This window comes from Pteronotus mesoamericanus, unplaced genomic scaffold (genome assembly GCF_021234165.1).
Source record: "Pteronotus mesoamericanus isolate MK-2021 breed Mesoamerican mustached bat unplaced genomic scaffold, CSHL_Meso_final contig_25, whole genome shotgun sequence".
Classification (NCBI taxonomy): domain Eukaryota; kingdom Metazoa; phylum Chordata; class Mammalia; order Chiroptera; family Mormoopidae; genus Pteronotus; species Pteronotus mesoamericanus.
Genome location: NW_026555105.1, coordinates 39,582,404 through 39,599,688, shown reverse-complemented (window position 1 = coordinate 39,599,688; position 17,285 = coordinate 39,582,404). Strand labels below are relative to the sequence as shown.

General features: G+C 39.4%; 1 protein-coding gene across 4 annotated transcripts in view; it reads left to right on the top strand.

The window, feature by feature from the left end:
- RALGAPA2 (Ral GTPase activating protein catalytic subunit alpha 2) overlaps positions 1–17,285 on the top strand; it is a 393,192-nt gene that overhangs the window by 236,293 nt on the left and 139,614 nt on the right. For all 4 annotated transcript variants that reach the window (XR_008529157.1, XR_008529156.1, XM_054574136.1 and 1 more), the window contains exons 28-31: positions 1,499–1,607; positions 10,760–10,870; positions 12,184–12,252; positions 12,666–12,803. Coding sequence is in view for 2 of the 4 variants with exons in the window: in XM_054574136.1 (XP_054430111.1) it covers positions 1,499–1,607; positions 10,760–10,870; positions 12,184–12,252; positions 12,666–12,803 (427 nt within the window). In the remaining 2 variants the exon portion in view is untranslated. The remainder of the gene's footprint in view (positions 1–1,498; positions 1,608–10,759; positions 10,871–12,183; positions 12,253–12,665; positions 12,804–17,285) is intronic.

Below are 17,285 nucleotides of genomic sequence, written 5' to 3'. Positions count from 1 at the left end.
CTGACCGAGTTCTATAGATTTTAGTGGGTTAAACAGAGCCTGGATTAAGCTGCAGGAAAATAGACTTTTTAAAAAGGTGTAGAATACAGGGGAATGTAGAGTATATGCAAACTAAGAATGCATCATGCAGTTTCCAGATGAGAATAAGCATAGAGCCCTGGTTGGTGTGGCTCAGTGGATTGAGTGCCAGCCTGAGAACCAAAGGGTCATCGTTTCAGTTCGCAGTCAGGGCATATGCTTGGGTTGTGGGCCAGATCCCCAGTAGAGTATGCTCGAGGGGCAACCACACATTGATGTTTCTCTCCCTCTTTTTCTCCCTCTCTTCTTCTCTCTAAAAATAAATAAATAAGTAATTTTTAAAAAGAGAGCGAATATGCATAGGAATTAAGCAAGAGAAGAGATAGGAACATCAAGGGTTAGACTTGTGTGGAACTGCTGAATAACGCTGGTGTTGGAGAGACAAAAAAAAAAAAACCTGGAACACCTTGTAAACTGAGTTGCCCTGCTTTAGTGAATGAATTTTGGTAGAAGGTGACCCAGTCTTCAAAGTGTTTTTAATAAGTTTGTTCTGGTGCACTTAGTCTGTCCTTATTTAAAGAGCTTAGAATCCAGTGAAACATGGTGGTTTAAAAACTCAATAATACTGATTTTAATTGTGGAATTATGTCTAATACAAAGGAACTCTCCATATATCCAGTTTGGCTGGTGCTAGATGTAATCTCTTAATTACAACGGACAACAGATACATATTACAGTTAAGGTCTGTTTCCAAATAGTTGTTTGAATCCCCTTTTTGTTCTGAAAGTGAGCAGTTTTGGGAGCAAGTATTTTAAATATATATATAAGCTTTCAGAAAAAAACTGACAGGAATATGATTGTTTTATTATTGCAAAATATAGTGGAGTATATCAGTTCCCAAGAGAGTTGTCATTTAAAATCAACTTATAATTGGGAAGGGTAGTTTTTTTAACGACTGTGCAACTAAAAAACAATTTTGTCTTAACACATTTTTTAAAAGAAACTTATTTTGAAAGTTGTATTCAAATATTCTTCACAATAAAATACAGGATTTATCTTCTATTTGTGGTTGGTATTGTGTATTTTATTATAAGGAAAACAATTACAAATTCAACTTCCAAAAATTTTCTAAGATTCCCATTTTTTTATTCTTCCTCAAAAATATCTTGAAGCAATAAAATGTAATAAATTAGTTTCAGCAAAAATAGGTGATATATGGGCTGTTACATTAACAGAAAATCTACCATTTATTTCATTAAATATTGAACTGTTAACCATTATCAATATTTCTGTTTGTCCTGAAACTTGGTTTATTAAAGGCACCTTATCTTTTTTTCTCAAGAAGACATTCTGTTAGTGTATCTGTAAATTTTGATACTTTTAAAAAATATTTTGTCATTTGAAAATACCAAGAAAATTTGGCACAGAAATTAAAACATTAAATTTCATGAGAGTTTTTCTCCTTTTTCTTTTTCAAAAGGTGCATTGCCATTTGCTCCCTCGGAATCTGGATATGTGAAGAGCTTGCACACTGTACAAGGCATCCTCAGCTGAAAGAGGCCATCAATGTGATAGGGGTCACCTTGAAGGTATTACCAACTCAGGATGTACATTTGACATTAAGCTATATTCTAGGTTTTCCACCAGTGTTTGCTTAAATTAGCCCCATTTTTATTTTTCCCTATGTTATCGAGAGGCTTTTTAATTCAAAAATTCTTTTTCTGGGAACCATGTTGAATCTTCTGTGAGGTTCTCAGGTGAGACCACCAATGGCTGCTTCCCCACTGATATCTGCAACCTGGTCATCCATAGGCCGACCATTCCTGTACCAAGTTCAGTGGCTAAATTAGGTTCCTCTGGTGGCTGGGCAGCTCCTATGGTGAGCAGGACACCTGTCACCTGCCTTGGGGAGTGACAAGAAAGTGAGAATTTGTGCTCTGGCCTCATAGGACTAGGAGAGACCTGATAGCCCTGGTTAGTGACCCTGAGTGCTCATGGTCCAACTGGGCTTTGGGTACTCTTAGGACATCTTTCTTCCTTTGCTTTGGTAATGAAAAGAAGAACTGCCATTTATTGGGCACTCACACTGGGCCAGATTCATGGTAAAATCTCTAAATGCTTTTGATAACCTTCATAACAATTCTGGAAGGTAGATGCTACAGTCCCTGTGTCGTGCCAAAGGGAAGCAACATCCAGACAAATCAGCTCATGATCCCATGTCCATGCAAGCATAAGTGATGGAAACAGTACTGATTGCTGATCTATGTGACATGAAAGACAAAACTCAACTTTCATACATGCTGTTAGGCCCCTTTTTAACCTAGAGCTCAAATCCTGCTCGGTCCTTTCCTGGCTCCTGCTTAGAAATGGTGATAATAATTAGCATTGTTGTCAGTATACCTCTGGAACCAGTGAGTCCCCAACTGTAGTCAGGCACTGTGCTGAGGGCGTGTGGAAGTTCTCAGTTGCGAGGTCATTGTCTCATTTTACATTGGAGGAACTGAGGTGCAGGACAGTTAAAGATAAAGAACTTGTTCCGAGCTCTAGAGCAACAACCTGGTCAAGCCAGAGTTCGAATCCTGAACTGTCCATCTATCAGCAACATCCAGGCTCTTGCTTACCCTTCTCTCTTGTCTGCTACATGCTGTTATAATAATAACAGCCACTGCAGCTGACATTGTGACAGTCATCACTAGGCCATCGACAGCCCCTGTGCTACCCTTTGTGTTTCAACCCACAGGGTAATGCCAGTGGCGTTCCCTGCCTGTGGCTCAGCATCTAGCTTTTTGGTCTAGCCACTGTCTTCCTTGGCGGCCTGAATTCATGGCAGCCATCCTCACCCACCCCTCCTCCTGGCCAAACTTGATGCCTCCTGTTCCCTAAGTGTACCCTCTGACCACCTTCCTCTGACACCCTGACCTCTTCCTTCCCTTCTCATCAACACTTGGCATTGCTGGTTATATCATGAGAGTTGGAAAAATACTTGCCACTGATCCCTGTGGAGAAGAATGGAAAATTGACCAAACCAAGATATCACTTAAGTGCTCCCACTGGCCTGAGCAGGGAGCTGACCTTTTACCTTTGTCATCATATTTAATCCTTAAAACTACCCTATGAGGTGAAGGGTTATTCTCATCAGCCTTGTAGCTTGCCAGGGTAAAACCCAAGACACTCTGGCCCCATGTCTGGACTTTTTCACAACTGTGGGGTGGAGGGTACTCCCTCTGACTCCCAATGCCATGAAGAAATATTCACATTAAAGTGAAAAAAGTTGGATATCAATTGTATACCTGTTGGGTTGGCCCAAAAGTCCATTTAGTTTTTTCCATAAAATAAAACATATTTTTAATTTTCACCAATAACTTTTGATTTGGATAGTTTGAGTATGTCAGCTATCTCCCACTATTGGCTTCTAGGGGGTAGAAGCCAGGGGTGCTGCTAAACATCTTCTAATGCATGAGACAGCCCCAACCACAGCAAAGACTTATTTTTTTGAAATGTCAATAGCACCAAGAAACTTTGCAAACCACTTCTGACACATTCAATCAGTCATAGCACCTTCTATATACACTGCACAAATATTTTTTGCATTTCAGTTGTGTTTTTACCTTTCTTGAAATAATAAAGCATAATATGCTGAAAATGTTGAGTATGTTCTTCCATCATCAATATTAAAATTGCACAAAAATTTACCGATTTTGATAAGCCTTTTTTTAAAGATTTTATTTATTTATTTTTAGAGAGAGGGGAAGGGAGGGAGAAAGAGAGGGAGAGAAACATCAATGTGTGATTGCCTCTCATGTGCCCTCTACTGGTGACCTGGCCCTCAACCCAGGCATGTGCCCTGACTGGGAATTGAACCGGTAACCCTTTGGTTCACAGGCCAGCACTCAATCCACTGAGCCACACCAGCCAGGGCTGATAAGTTTTTTTTTAAATGCACACTGATATGACAGCTGTCACAACACAATCTAACAAAATTATTTCAAATGAAGTTAAAATTAAGCACTGCTAGAGCCATCGTACAGAAAAAACTAAACGAACTTTTTGGCCAACACAATATCTAGATTCCAGTTCACTTTTTAGTCTCTTATTTTTTCAAATCTAAGATCTGTTTTTTAATTTTTAATTTTTCTTCAATCTATAAATGTATATTTAAGGTAATATGATTCTCCCAACTTTATCCCTTTCCTAGAAAAGCTGTTAATAATTTGATAGTATCTTAGAATAAAGGAGACATACAGATATACATGTTTATATATGTAGTCTGCTACCTTATAGTTCTATGTAGTATAGAAGAGAGATAGAAATTGATAACAAGAGAAGGATTTGAAGGCTTATATTTTTTCTTTGTATTTATACAGATTTTCAAAAATTTCTTTAATTTTTCTGTAGTTATGAGGGAAAACATAAAGCACCAGAAAAAAAATGGACCTGCCATATATTGAGCCCTTACTCTGTCATGGGTGTCCCAGCACAGTGCATGAACTGTCTCATTGGATCCTCCACCCCTGTACATTCTGTTGCTCTTTCCATTTTAGAAATAAAAGAGAAGGTGACAAAGGAAAGCCAAGGAATCCCTCTTGCTCCAGCTTGAATAAAATAGACTTTGAAAGAATATGTACAAAAGATCAATGAAACCAAGAGGGGGTTCTTTGAAAAGATACAAGATGACAAACCTTTAATCAGACTCATCAAGAAAAAAGAGAGAGGACCCAGATAAGTGAAATCAGAAATGAAAGAGGAAAAGTAACAACTGACACCACAGAAACACAAAAGATTGTAAGAAAATATTACCAGCAACCATATGCCAACAAATCGGACAATCTGAACAAAACGAATAAATTCCCAGAAACATACTGTCTTCCAAAACTCATTCAGGAAGAATTAGAAGATCTGACTAGACTTTATACAACTAATGAAATTGAAACAGTAATAAAAAAAATTCCCAATAATCAAAAGTTCTGGACCAGATGGCTTCGCAGGTGAATTTTACCACACATTCAAAGAACTAACAGCTATCCTTCTCAAACTGTTCCAAAAAATTCAAGAGGAGAGAAGACTCCTAAGCTTGTTTTATGAGGTCAGCATTATCCTGATTCCAAAACCAGATAAAGATACTACAAAGAAAGAAAATTATAGGCCAGTATCCCTCAGGAACATAGATGCAAAAATCCTCCAAAAATATTGCAAACTGGATCCAGCAATACATTAAAAAAGACCATACACCATGAATAAGGGGGAATTATTCTGAGGATGCAAGGTAGGTAGAATAACTGCAAATCAATAAATGTGAAACACCACATAAACAAAATGACAGATAAAACTCACATAATCATCAATAAATGCAGAAAAGGCATTTGACAAAATCCAGTGCCCAATTATAATAAAACCTCTCAGCAAAGTGGGAATAGAGGGAACATAGCTCAATGCAATAAAGGCCATATATGACAACCCCACAGCCAAAATCATACTAAAAATGTTTTCCTTAAGTTTGGGAATAAGACAGGGAGTCCACTTCACCAGACAGCCTAGTACTGGAAGTCCTGGCCACAGCAATCAGACAAGAAGAAGAAAAAAAGGCATCTAAAGAGGATAGAAGGAATTAAAACTTTCACTTTGCAGAAGACATGAAACTGTATATAGAGGACCCTAAAGATTCTACCAAAAAACTACTGGAACTGATAAATGAATTCAGTAAAGTAGCAGGATATAAAATAAATGTCCAGAAATCGGTTGCAGTTTTATACACCCATAATGAACTATATCAGAAAGGGAAATTAAGACAGCAATCTGATATACAATTGCATCAAAAAATAAAATATCTAGAAATAAATTTAACCAAAGATGTAAAAGACCTGTACTTGGAAAATTATAAGATACTGAAGAAAGAAATTGAAGAAGATACAAATAAATGGAAGCAAATACTGTGTTTATAGTATAGTATAGTATTTATATAGGACAGGAAGAGTTAGCATCATTAAAATGTCCATACTACCCAAAGCAATCCATAGATCGAATGCAACTCCTATCAAGATGCCAATGGTGTAATTCACAGAACTAGAACAAATATCCCCAAAATGTATATGGAACCACAAAAGACCCTGAAGAGCAACAGCAATAATGAGAAAAAAGAATAAAATTAAAGGAATCACATTACCTGATATCAAACTATACTACAAGGCCACAATAATCAAAACAGCATAGTACTGGCAGAAAAACAGACACATAGATCAATGGAACAGAATAGAGAGCCCAGAAATAAGAGCCCACACCTTTATGGTTAATTAATAATTTGACAAAGGAGGCAAGAACATACACTGGGGTAGTTAGGCTAGTCAATAAATAGTATTCGGAAAATTGAACAGGTATGTGCAAAAAGTGAAATTAGACCACTTTCTTAACCTAAACACAAGAATAAACTCAAAATTTTTTAAAGACATAAATGTAAGACTGGAAACCATAGAAATCTGAGAAAAAAGCAGAGGCAGAAAAATCTCTGACATTTCTCATAGCAATTTCTGATATATATCCTCAGGCAAGGGAAAATAAACAAATGGGATTACATCAAACTAAAAGGTTTTTGCACAGGAAAGGAAACCATCAACAAAATGAAAAGACTACCCAGTGACTGGGAGAACATATTCATCAATGATACATATGATAAGGCATTAATATCCAAAATACATGAAGAACTTACACAATTCAACACTAAAATAAACAAATAATCAAATTAAAACAATGGGCAAAGGACCTGAATAGACAGTTCTCTGAACAGGACATACAGATGGTCAATATACATCTGAAAAGATGCTCAGCATCACTAATCATCAGAGAAATGCAAATTAAAACCACAAGATATCTCCTCACACCTGTCAGAATGGCTATCATCAATAAATCAATAAACAACAAGTGTTGGCGAGGACAATGAGAAAAAGGAACCCTTTCTGCACTTTTGGTAGGAATGCAGACTGGTGCAGTCACTGTGAAAAACAGTTTGAGTTTCCTCAAGAAATTAAATATGGAACTGCCTTATGACTCAGTGATTCCACTTCTGGGAATATATATCCGAAGAAACCCAAAACATTGATTTGAAAGAATATATAAACACTTATTTTCATTGCAGCATTATTTGCAATAGGCAAGATTTAGAAGCAGTCCAAGAGCCCATCAGTAGATGAGTAGTTAAAAAAAAGCTGTGGTACCTTTACACAATAGAATACTACTCAGCCCTAATAAAGAAGGAAATCTTACCATTTGCAACAGTATGGATGAACCATAAGTAAAATAAGCCAGTCAGAGAAAGACGAATACCGTATGATTTCACTAATATGTAGAATCTAGTTAACAAAATAAACAAAACAGAACAAACTAAGGGCGACTGTTGGGAGAGAGGTTGAGAGGTTGAGAGAATAAAAAAGGTGCAGGAATTAAGCATTTAAAAAAAAGAAAACCTAGTAGACACAGACAATGGTGATTACCAGAGGGAAAGGGGAGTGAGAGAGGTAGAAGATGGTAAAGGGGAGATAAATGGTGACAGAGGAGACTTGTCTTTGGGTGGCGGACTAACAATACAATATACAGATGATGTATTATTGGATTATACACATAAAACCTCTTATCATTTTGTTAACCAATGTCAATCTAATAAAGTCAGTAAAAATTTTTTTTAAAAAGAAGCTACAAAATGAAATCAGAGGCCCAGGATCAGCCAAGTCAGTCTCTCTTTAACATTATGAATAATGTAGGAAAACTCCTAGACAGAAGTCCTGTTTCCTTGGACATGTCCCATCCTTCCTTCCTTCCTCCTTGCCACCCCCCCCGCCTCCTTCCCTCTGATGTCTGTGTCCCTGTGCCAGTTGGAGTTTTACTGAAGTAGGTAACACATAAATCTAAAAGAACCAAGGCGTAAAGGGAAAGAGTTGCCACTAGGAACAAGGGGTACAGTAACAACCACTCTGGGAGGCTCAGGGCTCTGCCTGGAGGGGGAGAAAGTGGGAGAAACGGAAGGCCCAGCCAGGAGCTGAACTTGCCATGTAGGTGGCAGGGAACGTCAGCCCTGGAAGGGCTTTCTGCCTTATGGGCTCCACACAGCTCTGGAGCTCCAGGCAGTGCTCTGCTATAACCATGCCCTTTGGGAATTCCTGGCAAAGTTGCCCTGGGCATTAAGGGCACGGGTCAGGGAAGGCTAGGAAAATGCTCCCCAAAGGGTATCAATGAAAATCAGCCTGCCGCCACAGCAAAAATTGAGGACAGTGTATTACACAGCCAGCCAGAGAATCCTATTTGGTTAGTTGTTTCTAGTGAAGTAACCTGGGAGGGGGAAGGGGGATGTATGGAGGTTTCTATGCCCGGGCTGTATTTACAGAATTAAATGTTCCATCTAAGACCTGTGGTGAGGGCACTAGAGTGACAATGTTGGCTCAGGTACAGGTAAGCTACCTGACCCTGCCTCCAGGGCAGCCCAAGTGAGAAGACGCTTAGCCCAAGCCTCCTGCCTTTGGCCTTACCTGTTGTTTCATCTTTTACCCCATCTCAGAAGACACCATTGATTTTCTCCCCTTCCTTATCCCACCACTGTTTCTAGTCAGACAGTCCTGAATGCCCTTGACTCAGTCACACCTCCTGTCCTGGGGCCATCCTTTACATAGCTGGCTCACTCTGCCAGTATCTGAGCCTCCTGCAACACCACCCTCATGGTCCTAGTTTGGACCCCACAGATCTACCCATACTGTTGCCAACGAGATCTGTCTGCCAACAGGCCTCACCAAGTGATCCACAGACTAGAATGTTGGGCTTGGCCCTTGGGAACATACACAAATAGATCCCTGTCTGTTCTATGAGACTGTCAGTTTCTTCAGAGTAGGAAATGTATCTGCCCTACTCATATCGTGCCCTATGCCTTTAATTCAGTGATAGCACGTTGTAAGTACTCTGAGTATGTACTAGATGAGTGAGCGAGTGACTTATTTATTTCATCCTAACTATTCCCTCCCCTGCACAGGACTCTGGGTATCAGTTATACCACCCAACTTGCAGCCCTCAATGCCTGTACCCTGCTGTCCACTGCCTGAAAGGAAACATTCTCCCTCTGCATTCTTCCAGGCTCAGTTCAGCTCTTACTCCACAATGCCTTCTCTGCCTCCCTTCTCACACCTCATCCCTCTCTGCCAATAGCCCTTTTGTCTAACATAGCTCTCCTTTCATCATTGTCCCCTCATCTGCTATTCTTGCTTCTACCTCATGACTCTACTATTTCACAGCAGAAACATACCCACTGCCCCCTTATATTCTTCCACTCCCGTGTTCCATCTTTACTGCAAACACACCATGCATTTCCTCTTAGGGAGCTGTGCTAGGTATTAGGGATACAATGGTGACAAAAGATACAGGAAAATAAGCACAAAACAAGAAGACAAACAACAGATCAGCTCTGACAGCCCTTAATGTCATAAAGAAACTATAATGGGAACAGGATAAAACTGAAGAGCTGGAGGAGGTGGGCCACTACTTCTTTGGATGGGAATTGTGGGCATGTGGAAAAAGTGACATTTAGTCTATGAACTAAAAGATGTAGCTGCATCAGCCAAATTCAGACCTGGAGAATGAGTGCCCCAGGCAAACATGGAGCAGGTGTAAAGGCCCTGGGGCAGAAACAAGCCAGAGCATTGGAGGGATGAAGAGTCCCATGAGAATCAGGATAACTGAGGCCTGGGTGAGGCTCTGAAGAGCCCCTGAGTGCATATGTTCTCATCCTGGTTTACCTTAACCTGTCAGGAAGAGGTAGTCAGTAATTTTTTATTCTGTAGAATTATTCAGTAAAATCAATCACCGTGTACTTTATCCTCTGCATTAGTCACTGAGGTGCAAAATGCTAGGTTTCCTGCATGTTTTTTGTGGTACCCTGGTCAGCTGGTGTCTGCTTCATAAAACTCAACAACATATCCAGAGGTTTCCCTAGACAGAAACACAGAATCAATGACAAACCCTTCTGCTCTAGATAATGAGGTGTGAATAGCCATGTAGCTCAGGTTCTGGACAGAGTGTCTTCCTCCCTTATATATGCATCCTCAGCTATCAGTCCTCACAGGTGCTGTCCCTTTGACATTCCATCTCAGAAGAAACTTGGACACATGAAGACTCAGAAAACATCCTCAAAGTAATTGAATATACTATAGCTTGTGAATCATGTTATCATAGTCCCAAATTTTTCACATTTTTTAATGTTAATATGGATTAAGTTTAATTTCATGGGATAGAAAATCACCTGATCAATCCATTGCTCCATGTGTAAAATGAAGATAACATCTACCTTAAAGAGTTGTTAATGAAGATTTTTCAACATTACAATGAGTAAAAGTCTTGTAAAAGATGGAACACACAGTGGATACTTAATAATGTACTGCATTTTAGTCAAAAGTGTGATTTATGTGATCTGAGTAAGATCACTCTTTTTTAAAAAAAACCTTTTGAAATTATTATTTTAATTTCCAAATGATTAAAGATAGCTACTTGTTTCTACAGAATATTATATAACTTAGTACAGCTAATCTAAGACAAGAGTCAGTTATAGAATGGCGATCATGTATAAACTATCTGGTAATATATACTTTTCACAAATTTAAAGCAAAACAAGGAAATCTCTAAAAGAGCTGGAAAGAAATAACTTTTGTTCTTACGAATAATGTACATGTACATGTTAAATTAGGTTATTTAATTCAGGGTTTTGTTTCTTTCATAGTTTCCTAACAAAATTGTGGCTCAGGCGGCTTGTGATGTTCTTCAGTTGCTGGTTTCCTACTGGGAAAAGCTTCAGATGTTTGAAGCCTCTCTGCCTCTGAAAATTGCAGAAGTAAGTCTCTTTCCTGTAATGTTAAAGTATAAGCATTTCCTTTTTATTTTATTTGATATTTAATCAATTATACTCAAATAATTATTAGAGAACTGACAATTAGATTACCATATGAGTCATTCATTTTAAAATTGAGTTGCACTGCTTCTCAGCTGTGATTTCAAGCACTACGTAAAGAAGCTACCACTTGCAGGACAGAATCTTAAACTGGGGGAGTTTGAAAGGCAGACTAGACCACAACAAAGAGACCCTTTGTAGATTAAACTTCATTCATCCAGAGTAATTTGGATGGTGCCAACAAGGACAAGGAGTAGGCAGCTGGTTATGATGGCGCGCGTGCGCTTGTGTGTGTGTGTGTGTGTGTGTGTGCGCGCGCGCGTGTGTGTGTGTGTGTGTGTGTGTGTGTGTGTGTGTGTGTCTGTCTGTCTGTCTGTCTGCGGAGGGGGTGGGTGTTGGGGAGAAAGTGGGGAACTGTTGTGTAAAACAGGAATCTCTACCAGACCAAAGGCCCGGACCATGTTTTGCCATAGCACGATTACCCAGCAGTAATGAGATTACTGCTATAATACCCTCTGTGAGAGTAATTGGTGGAAAGAAGGACAGAAAGAAGAATCATCTCAGTTATAATGTTCTGGAGGTTGATTGCATTTGGGGTTGCTTTCTTGTGCAGGATCAGGTACCCTCACCCCTCTAGGGGTCTGGTAGTAAAGCATACCTGTTCCTGCCAGTTTTTATAGCTATACTTATCCAGTGGTAACTCTTCAAGGAAATTTGGTTTGTCTCCCATGGGGTATTCCAGGGAGAGAGAATGATAGTGATTTATTTTCTTCCAGCCCTAGACAAATTTCACCACTGAGATCACTTTATTCTCTGAGTTACATCAAAAACCACAAGTGATTTTTGCCCTTCAGTGACCTAGAGTGAAATAGAACTTTGGATGTAGGAATGTAAGATGCTATAAAATGTAAAGATCGGTTTTAGGGCAACCATATAATTTATCATCTATACAGAATACCTTTGAGTATAAAAGGGATGCTGGGATATTAGGTATAAACCTGGGGGAATTTATAAGAAAACTAAATGGAAACATTTTCATAATTATTTTTTTCAAAGTATTTTTTGCTTTCCTAGTGAACAATATGGAGATTGAAGCTAGAAACTGTATGACTCTAGAGAGAAATCATTTTCTCTGGGGTCTGCTGTTTCACCACATAGAGTGGAGTGGAAGCCATAGAGTGGAGTGGAACTCTTAACATATAGCTTACAAAATTAATATTATGGTATATTTGATTAGAGGTTTATCTTCTATGCAGATCCTTGTGGCCACAATTGCTTTTCTTTTACCAAGTGCAGAGTACTCCTCAGTGGAAACAGATAAGAAGGTAGGTGACACATTGGCTAAGTTTTCCCTAGAGTTTGTTTTTGAAATATGTAAAACAGAATGATAAATACTACATGCAGGGATATCTTCACAGGGGTGTCCATCCTGCAGCCCATGGGCCACACGCAGCCCAGGATGACTGTAAATGTGGCCCAACACAACACTGTAAATTTACTTAAGACACGAGGTTTTTTTGTGATTATATGTCACAATGTATGTAATGTGTGGACACCGCTGCATAATATCCCTCTCTATTGACCCTCCTGTGAAAACCATGTTTCATTCATTCATTTTTCACTTGTGTGTCCATTGAATAGTTGCTATTATACAGGAACAATTCTGTTGTTTGTTAATTACCTTTAGCGAAGTTTAAAAGACTGCAGTATAAGGTACTGGTCCTCTTTCCTGTTCCAGTTCATTGTGTCCTTGCTACTCTGCCTCTTGGATTGGTGCATGGCTTTGCCAGTGAATGCCCTTCTCCACCCAGTGTCCATGTCAGCCCTGGAGGAGCAGCACTCATCCAGAGCTCCTTTGCTGGATTATATCTACAGGGTGAGTATCCACCTGGGCCTAAATGGCATAGAGTATGGACTTAAGAACCAGAGAACTGTAAAAATATGTTTTATGCATTTACTTATTTTTATCTATGCCCCTTTGAAAAGGATTTATAGGGGGGTTAAAAGGAATGAATAGCTTAAGCAGGGAAAACAGAGCAGGTATAATTGTAGAGAAGCAGTGGTTACCATGTGAAAGATCCATGCACTTTTACATGACATATCATCTTTAAACTGCAGTTTGATCAGAATCCCCCAGTTCTCATGGAACATGGTTCAAACCTACTTAATTTAAAAAAGAACTGTTGATATTGTAGGAATACCCACAGCCTTAGTTTGATAAAATCTGTTATTCAAAGGAAAAAAAGTATAATGGTTCCAGTAATCTCTTTGCTTTAAAAGATATTAAGAAATAAATTAATGAAATATATCACATGGAAATAATTAGCCTCATTTTTATAGTACTTAAAATATTTGAAGTCACCCCATATTAATAACTAGGTGTGGTGTTTGCTCTGGATCCTTTATACTATTCTTCTATATGGGCCTTACAGTCTGTCCTGTGAGGGCTTTATTTATTTTTTTAGCATTTGTGTGTCCACTGAATAATTGCTTTAATTGCTTAATTGCTTTCTTCAGTGTTGTGTAGTTTTCTGCATACAGGTCTTTTACTTCCTTGGTTAAATTTATTCCTAGGTACTTTATTTTTCTTGTTGCTATAGCAAATGGGATTTTTTTCCTGATTTCTCCTTTTGATATTTCATTGCTGGTGTACAAAAATGCCTTTGAATTCTGAATATTGACTTTGTATCCTGCTGTTTTGCCAAATTCACTTATTAGATCGAGTAGTGTTTTGGTGGAGTATATAGGGTTTTCTATGTACACTATCATGTCATCTGCAAACAATGATAGTTTTACTTCCTCCTTTCCAATTTGCAGGAGGGATCACAATACCAGACATAAAACTATATTGCAAGGCCACTGTAATTACAACAGTCTGGTACTGGCACAAGAACAGACATATAGATCAGTGGAACAGAATAGAAAGCCCAGAAATAAGCCCATGTCTCTATGGTCAATTAATATTTGGTAAAAGGTGCAGAAGCATAGAATGGTGTGAAGAGAACATCATCAACAAATGGTGCTGGGACACCTGGACAGCTACATACAAAAAAATGAAATTTGACCACCAATTTACACCATACACAAAAATAAACTCAAGATGGATAAAAGGCTTAAGTGTAAGTCACAAAACCATAAAAGTCCTAGAGGAGAACATAGGCAGGAAACTCAGATATTATGCACAGCAATATTTTCACCAATATGTCCTCTAAAGCAAGGGACGTAAAGGAAAGAATAAACAAGTGGGACCTCAGCAAAATAAGAAGCTTCTGCATGGCAAAAGAAGACATTATGAAATAAAAAAATATATATTTGCCAATGATACCTCAGGTGTTTGATCTCCAAAATATATGAAGAACCCGCATGACTCCACTCCAGGAAGACAAACCATCCAATTAAAAAATGGGCAAAGGATCATAAACAGATCAACAAACAACAGATGCTGGCGAGGCTGTGGAGAAAAGGGAACCCTAGTCCACTGTTGGTGGGAATGCAGACTGGTGCAGCCACTATGGAAAGCAGTGTGGAATTTCCTCAGAAAGCTGAAAATGGAACTGCCTTTTGATCCAGGGATTCCCCTGCTGGGACTATACCCTAAGAACACCAAAACGCCAATACAAAAGAACCTATGCACCCCGATGTTCATAGCAGCACAATTTACAATAGCCGAGTGTTGGAAGCAACCTAAATGCCCATCAGTAGATGATTGGATCAAAAATTATGGTACATATACACAATGGAATACTACGCAGCAGAAAGAAAAAAAGAACTACTAAACTTCGCGACAGCATGGATGGAACTGGAGAGCATCATGCTAAGCGAAATAAGCCATGGGGCGAAAGACAAATACCATATGATCTCACCTATAAGCGGAACCTAACCAACAATGCAAAGATGCAAGGAAAATATGACCAGCAACACTGAAAGGAAAAGGAATCAACAGAGACAAGAGGGAAGGGGGGGGCAGGGAAAGGGAAGGGAAGGGGCAAGTCAAGGAACATATAGCAAGGACTCATGGACAAAACCAAAGGGGAAGAGCTGAGGGAGGGAAGGAAGGAGGGGGCAAGGGAAAGTGGTGGGGGGGAGGCAGAGACAAATGTATTTAAAAAGTAAATAAATAAATAAATAAAAATGGGCAAAGGACCTGGAGAGACACTTCTCCAAGGAAGAGATAGAGAGAGCCCAAAGACATATAAAAGGATGCTTATCATCACTAGCCATCAGAGAAATGCCAATTAAAACCACAATGAGATGCCACTTCACACCAGTCAGAATGGCCGTTATAAACAGGTCAACAAACAATGGGTGCTGGCAAGGCTGTGGAGAAAAGGGAACCCTAGTACACTGTTGGTAGGAATGCAGATGGTGCAGCCATTGTGGAAAACAGTGTGGAATGTCCTCAAAAAGCTATAAATGGAACTGCCTTTTGACCCAGCAATTCCACTGCTGGGAGTATACCCTAAGAACCCAAAACACCAATTAAAAACAACCTACACACCTCAATGTTCATAGCAGCACAATTTTCAATAGCCAAGTGTTGGAAGCAACCTCAGTGCCAGTTACTAAATGAGTTGATCAAAAAACTATCATACATTTACACAATGGACTACTACACAGCAGAAAGAGAGCTACTATCCTTCATGTCAGCATGGATGGAACTGGAGAGCATTATGCTAAGTGAAATAAGCTAGGGGGCGAAAGACAAATACCATATGATCTCACCTATAAGTGGAACCTAACCAACAAAACAAATAAGCAAGGAAAATATAACCAGCAATATTGAAAGAAAAACGATACCAACAGAATCAAGAGGGAAGGGGGGGTGGGGAAAGGGAAGGGAAAGGTCAAGTCAAGGAACATGTATAAAGGACCCATGGAGAAAACCAGAGTGGGAAAGGATTGAGGGAGGGAGGTGGAGTAGGGGGGCAGGGGAAAGTGGTGGCAGGAAGGTAGAGACAAATGTATTTGAACAATAAAAAAATGTTTAAAAATTAAAAATCAGGAAAAAAGAGATCTCCTTAGTTTCTAGAGTTTTACTTTGATTTTTATAAAAATCAGCTGTTTTTATGATTTTGAATTCCTGATCAAAAAGTAACATTTACTATACTTATTAGCTAATTTATACATTTTGACATATGCAAGATTATCTATATTTGCATGGCTTAAAGAGCTTACAGAGTCCACAGCATTTCGTAAACCACCAGTAAGCTTTTAGGAAACTAATCTCATAAGAATAAAAATACTTTAAAAATTCATATTAAAGGAGAATCAAGATGACAGAGGAGTGAGTAGAAGTGACAATGACCTCCCAGGACCAATCTGGAATTGTAAATAAATTGTGGAGAAATCACCTGGAACAAATAAGTGAACAATAGCGAGAGACAAGCCTTATTACCTCGGACAGACAGAAGAATCATCTGTAGCACAACCTAACTGGTAAGGAGTGTGGTAGAGACTCGAGAAGGCAGGCAGGGCGCTGACTGGTGGCAGCACCAAAAAGTCAGTCAGTTGATCTCCCTGAGAAGAGCAGAGTCTAAACTATAAGTGGGGATTTCCAGCCTACGGCACCAGAGACCAAAAAGTACACAGTTAACAACCAGCTGCGAAAAGTAGTAGGGTTGCTCTCTGCCAGAGATGGGCCACTGGAGATGCAAAGAGACGTTTAAAGGGCCAACAGATAAATTTTTATTTGCAGCCAATTACCCTGGCTCTGGGAAAGGCAGGGGCAGAGTGAGCTAGAAATGCCTGAGGAGAGACTGGGGAAGCAGGCTTTGCGGAGAGAACTGAGAGAGTAGCCATCAGGATCTCAGTGCTGACTCTTCCCATTACGGCAGCAGCCATCTGGCTCAGGCATACCACTCCCCTGCATGGCATCAGCATGAGAGGACCAAATAACCCCGCCCACAGGAGTGACTCTGCCCAGCCCTGTGCTGTCTGAGCATGACTGCTGAGTGCAGAGTGACTAGATTAACAGCTGAAGAACACAGCCACAGATGGTAGATTCCTGAAAGTCTCGATAGACTGCCTAAGGTCAGACAGGGTTAACAGCTGACATCATCAAAGGGAGATCCAGGACGAAAAAACAGCAGTCGTCTCCTACCATAGAAGTTCCCACCACAAAGTCAGGAAATCAAGACGGATCAATTTAAGAAGCAGAAGCAAAAAAGAAAAGTCTCACAAATAATGGGAAGACAAAGAAACACTCCCCACTCGAAGGGAAAGGAGAAATCCCCAGAAAGAGAACTAAATGAAATAGAGTCAAGTAAACTATCAGATACTGAGATCCAAACAACGGTTCTAAGGAAGCTCAATGAGCTCAGTGAGCTCAGAGAGAATTACCAAAAACTACAGAGAAACT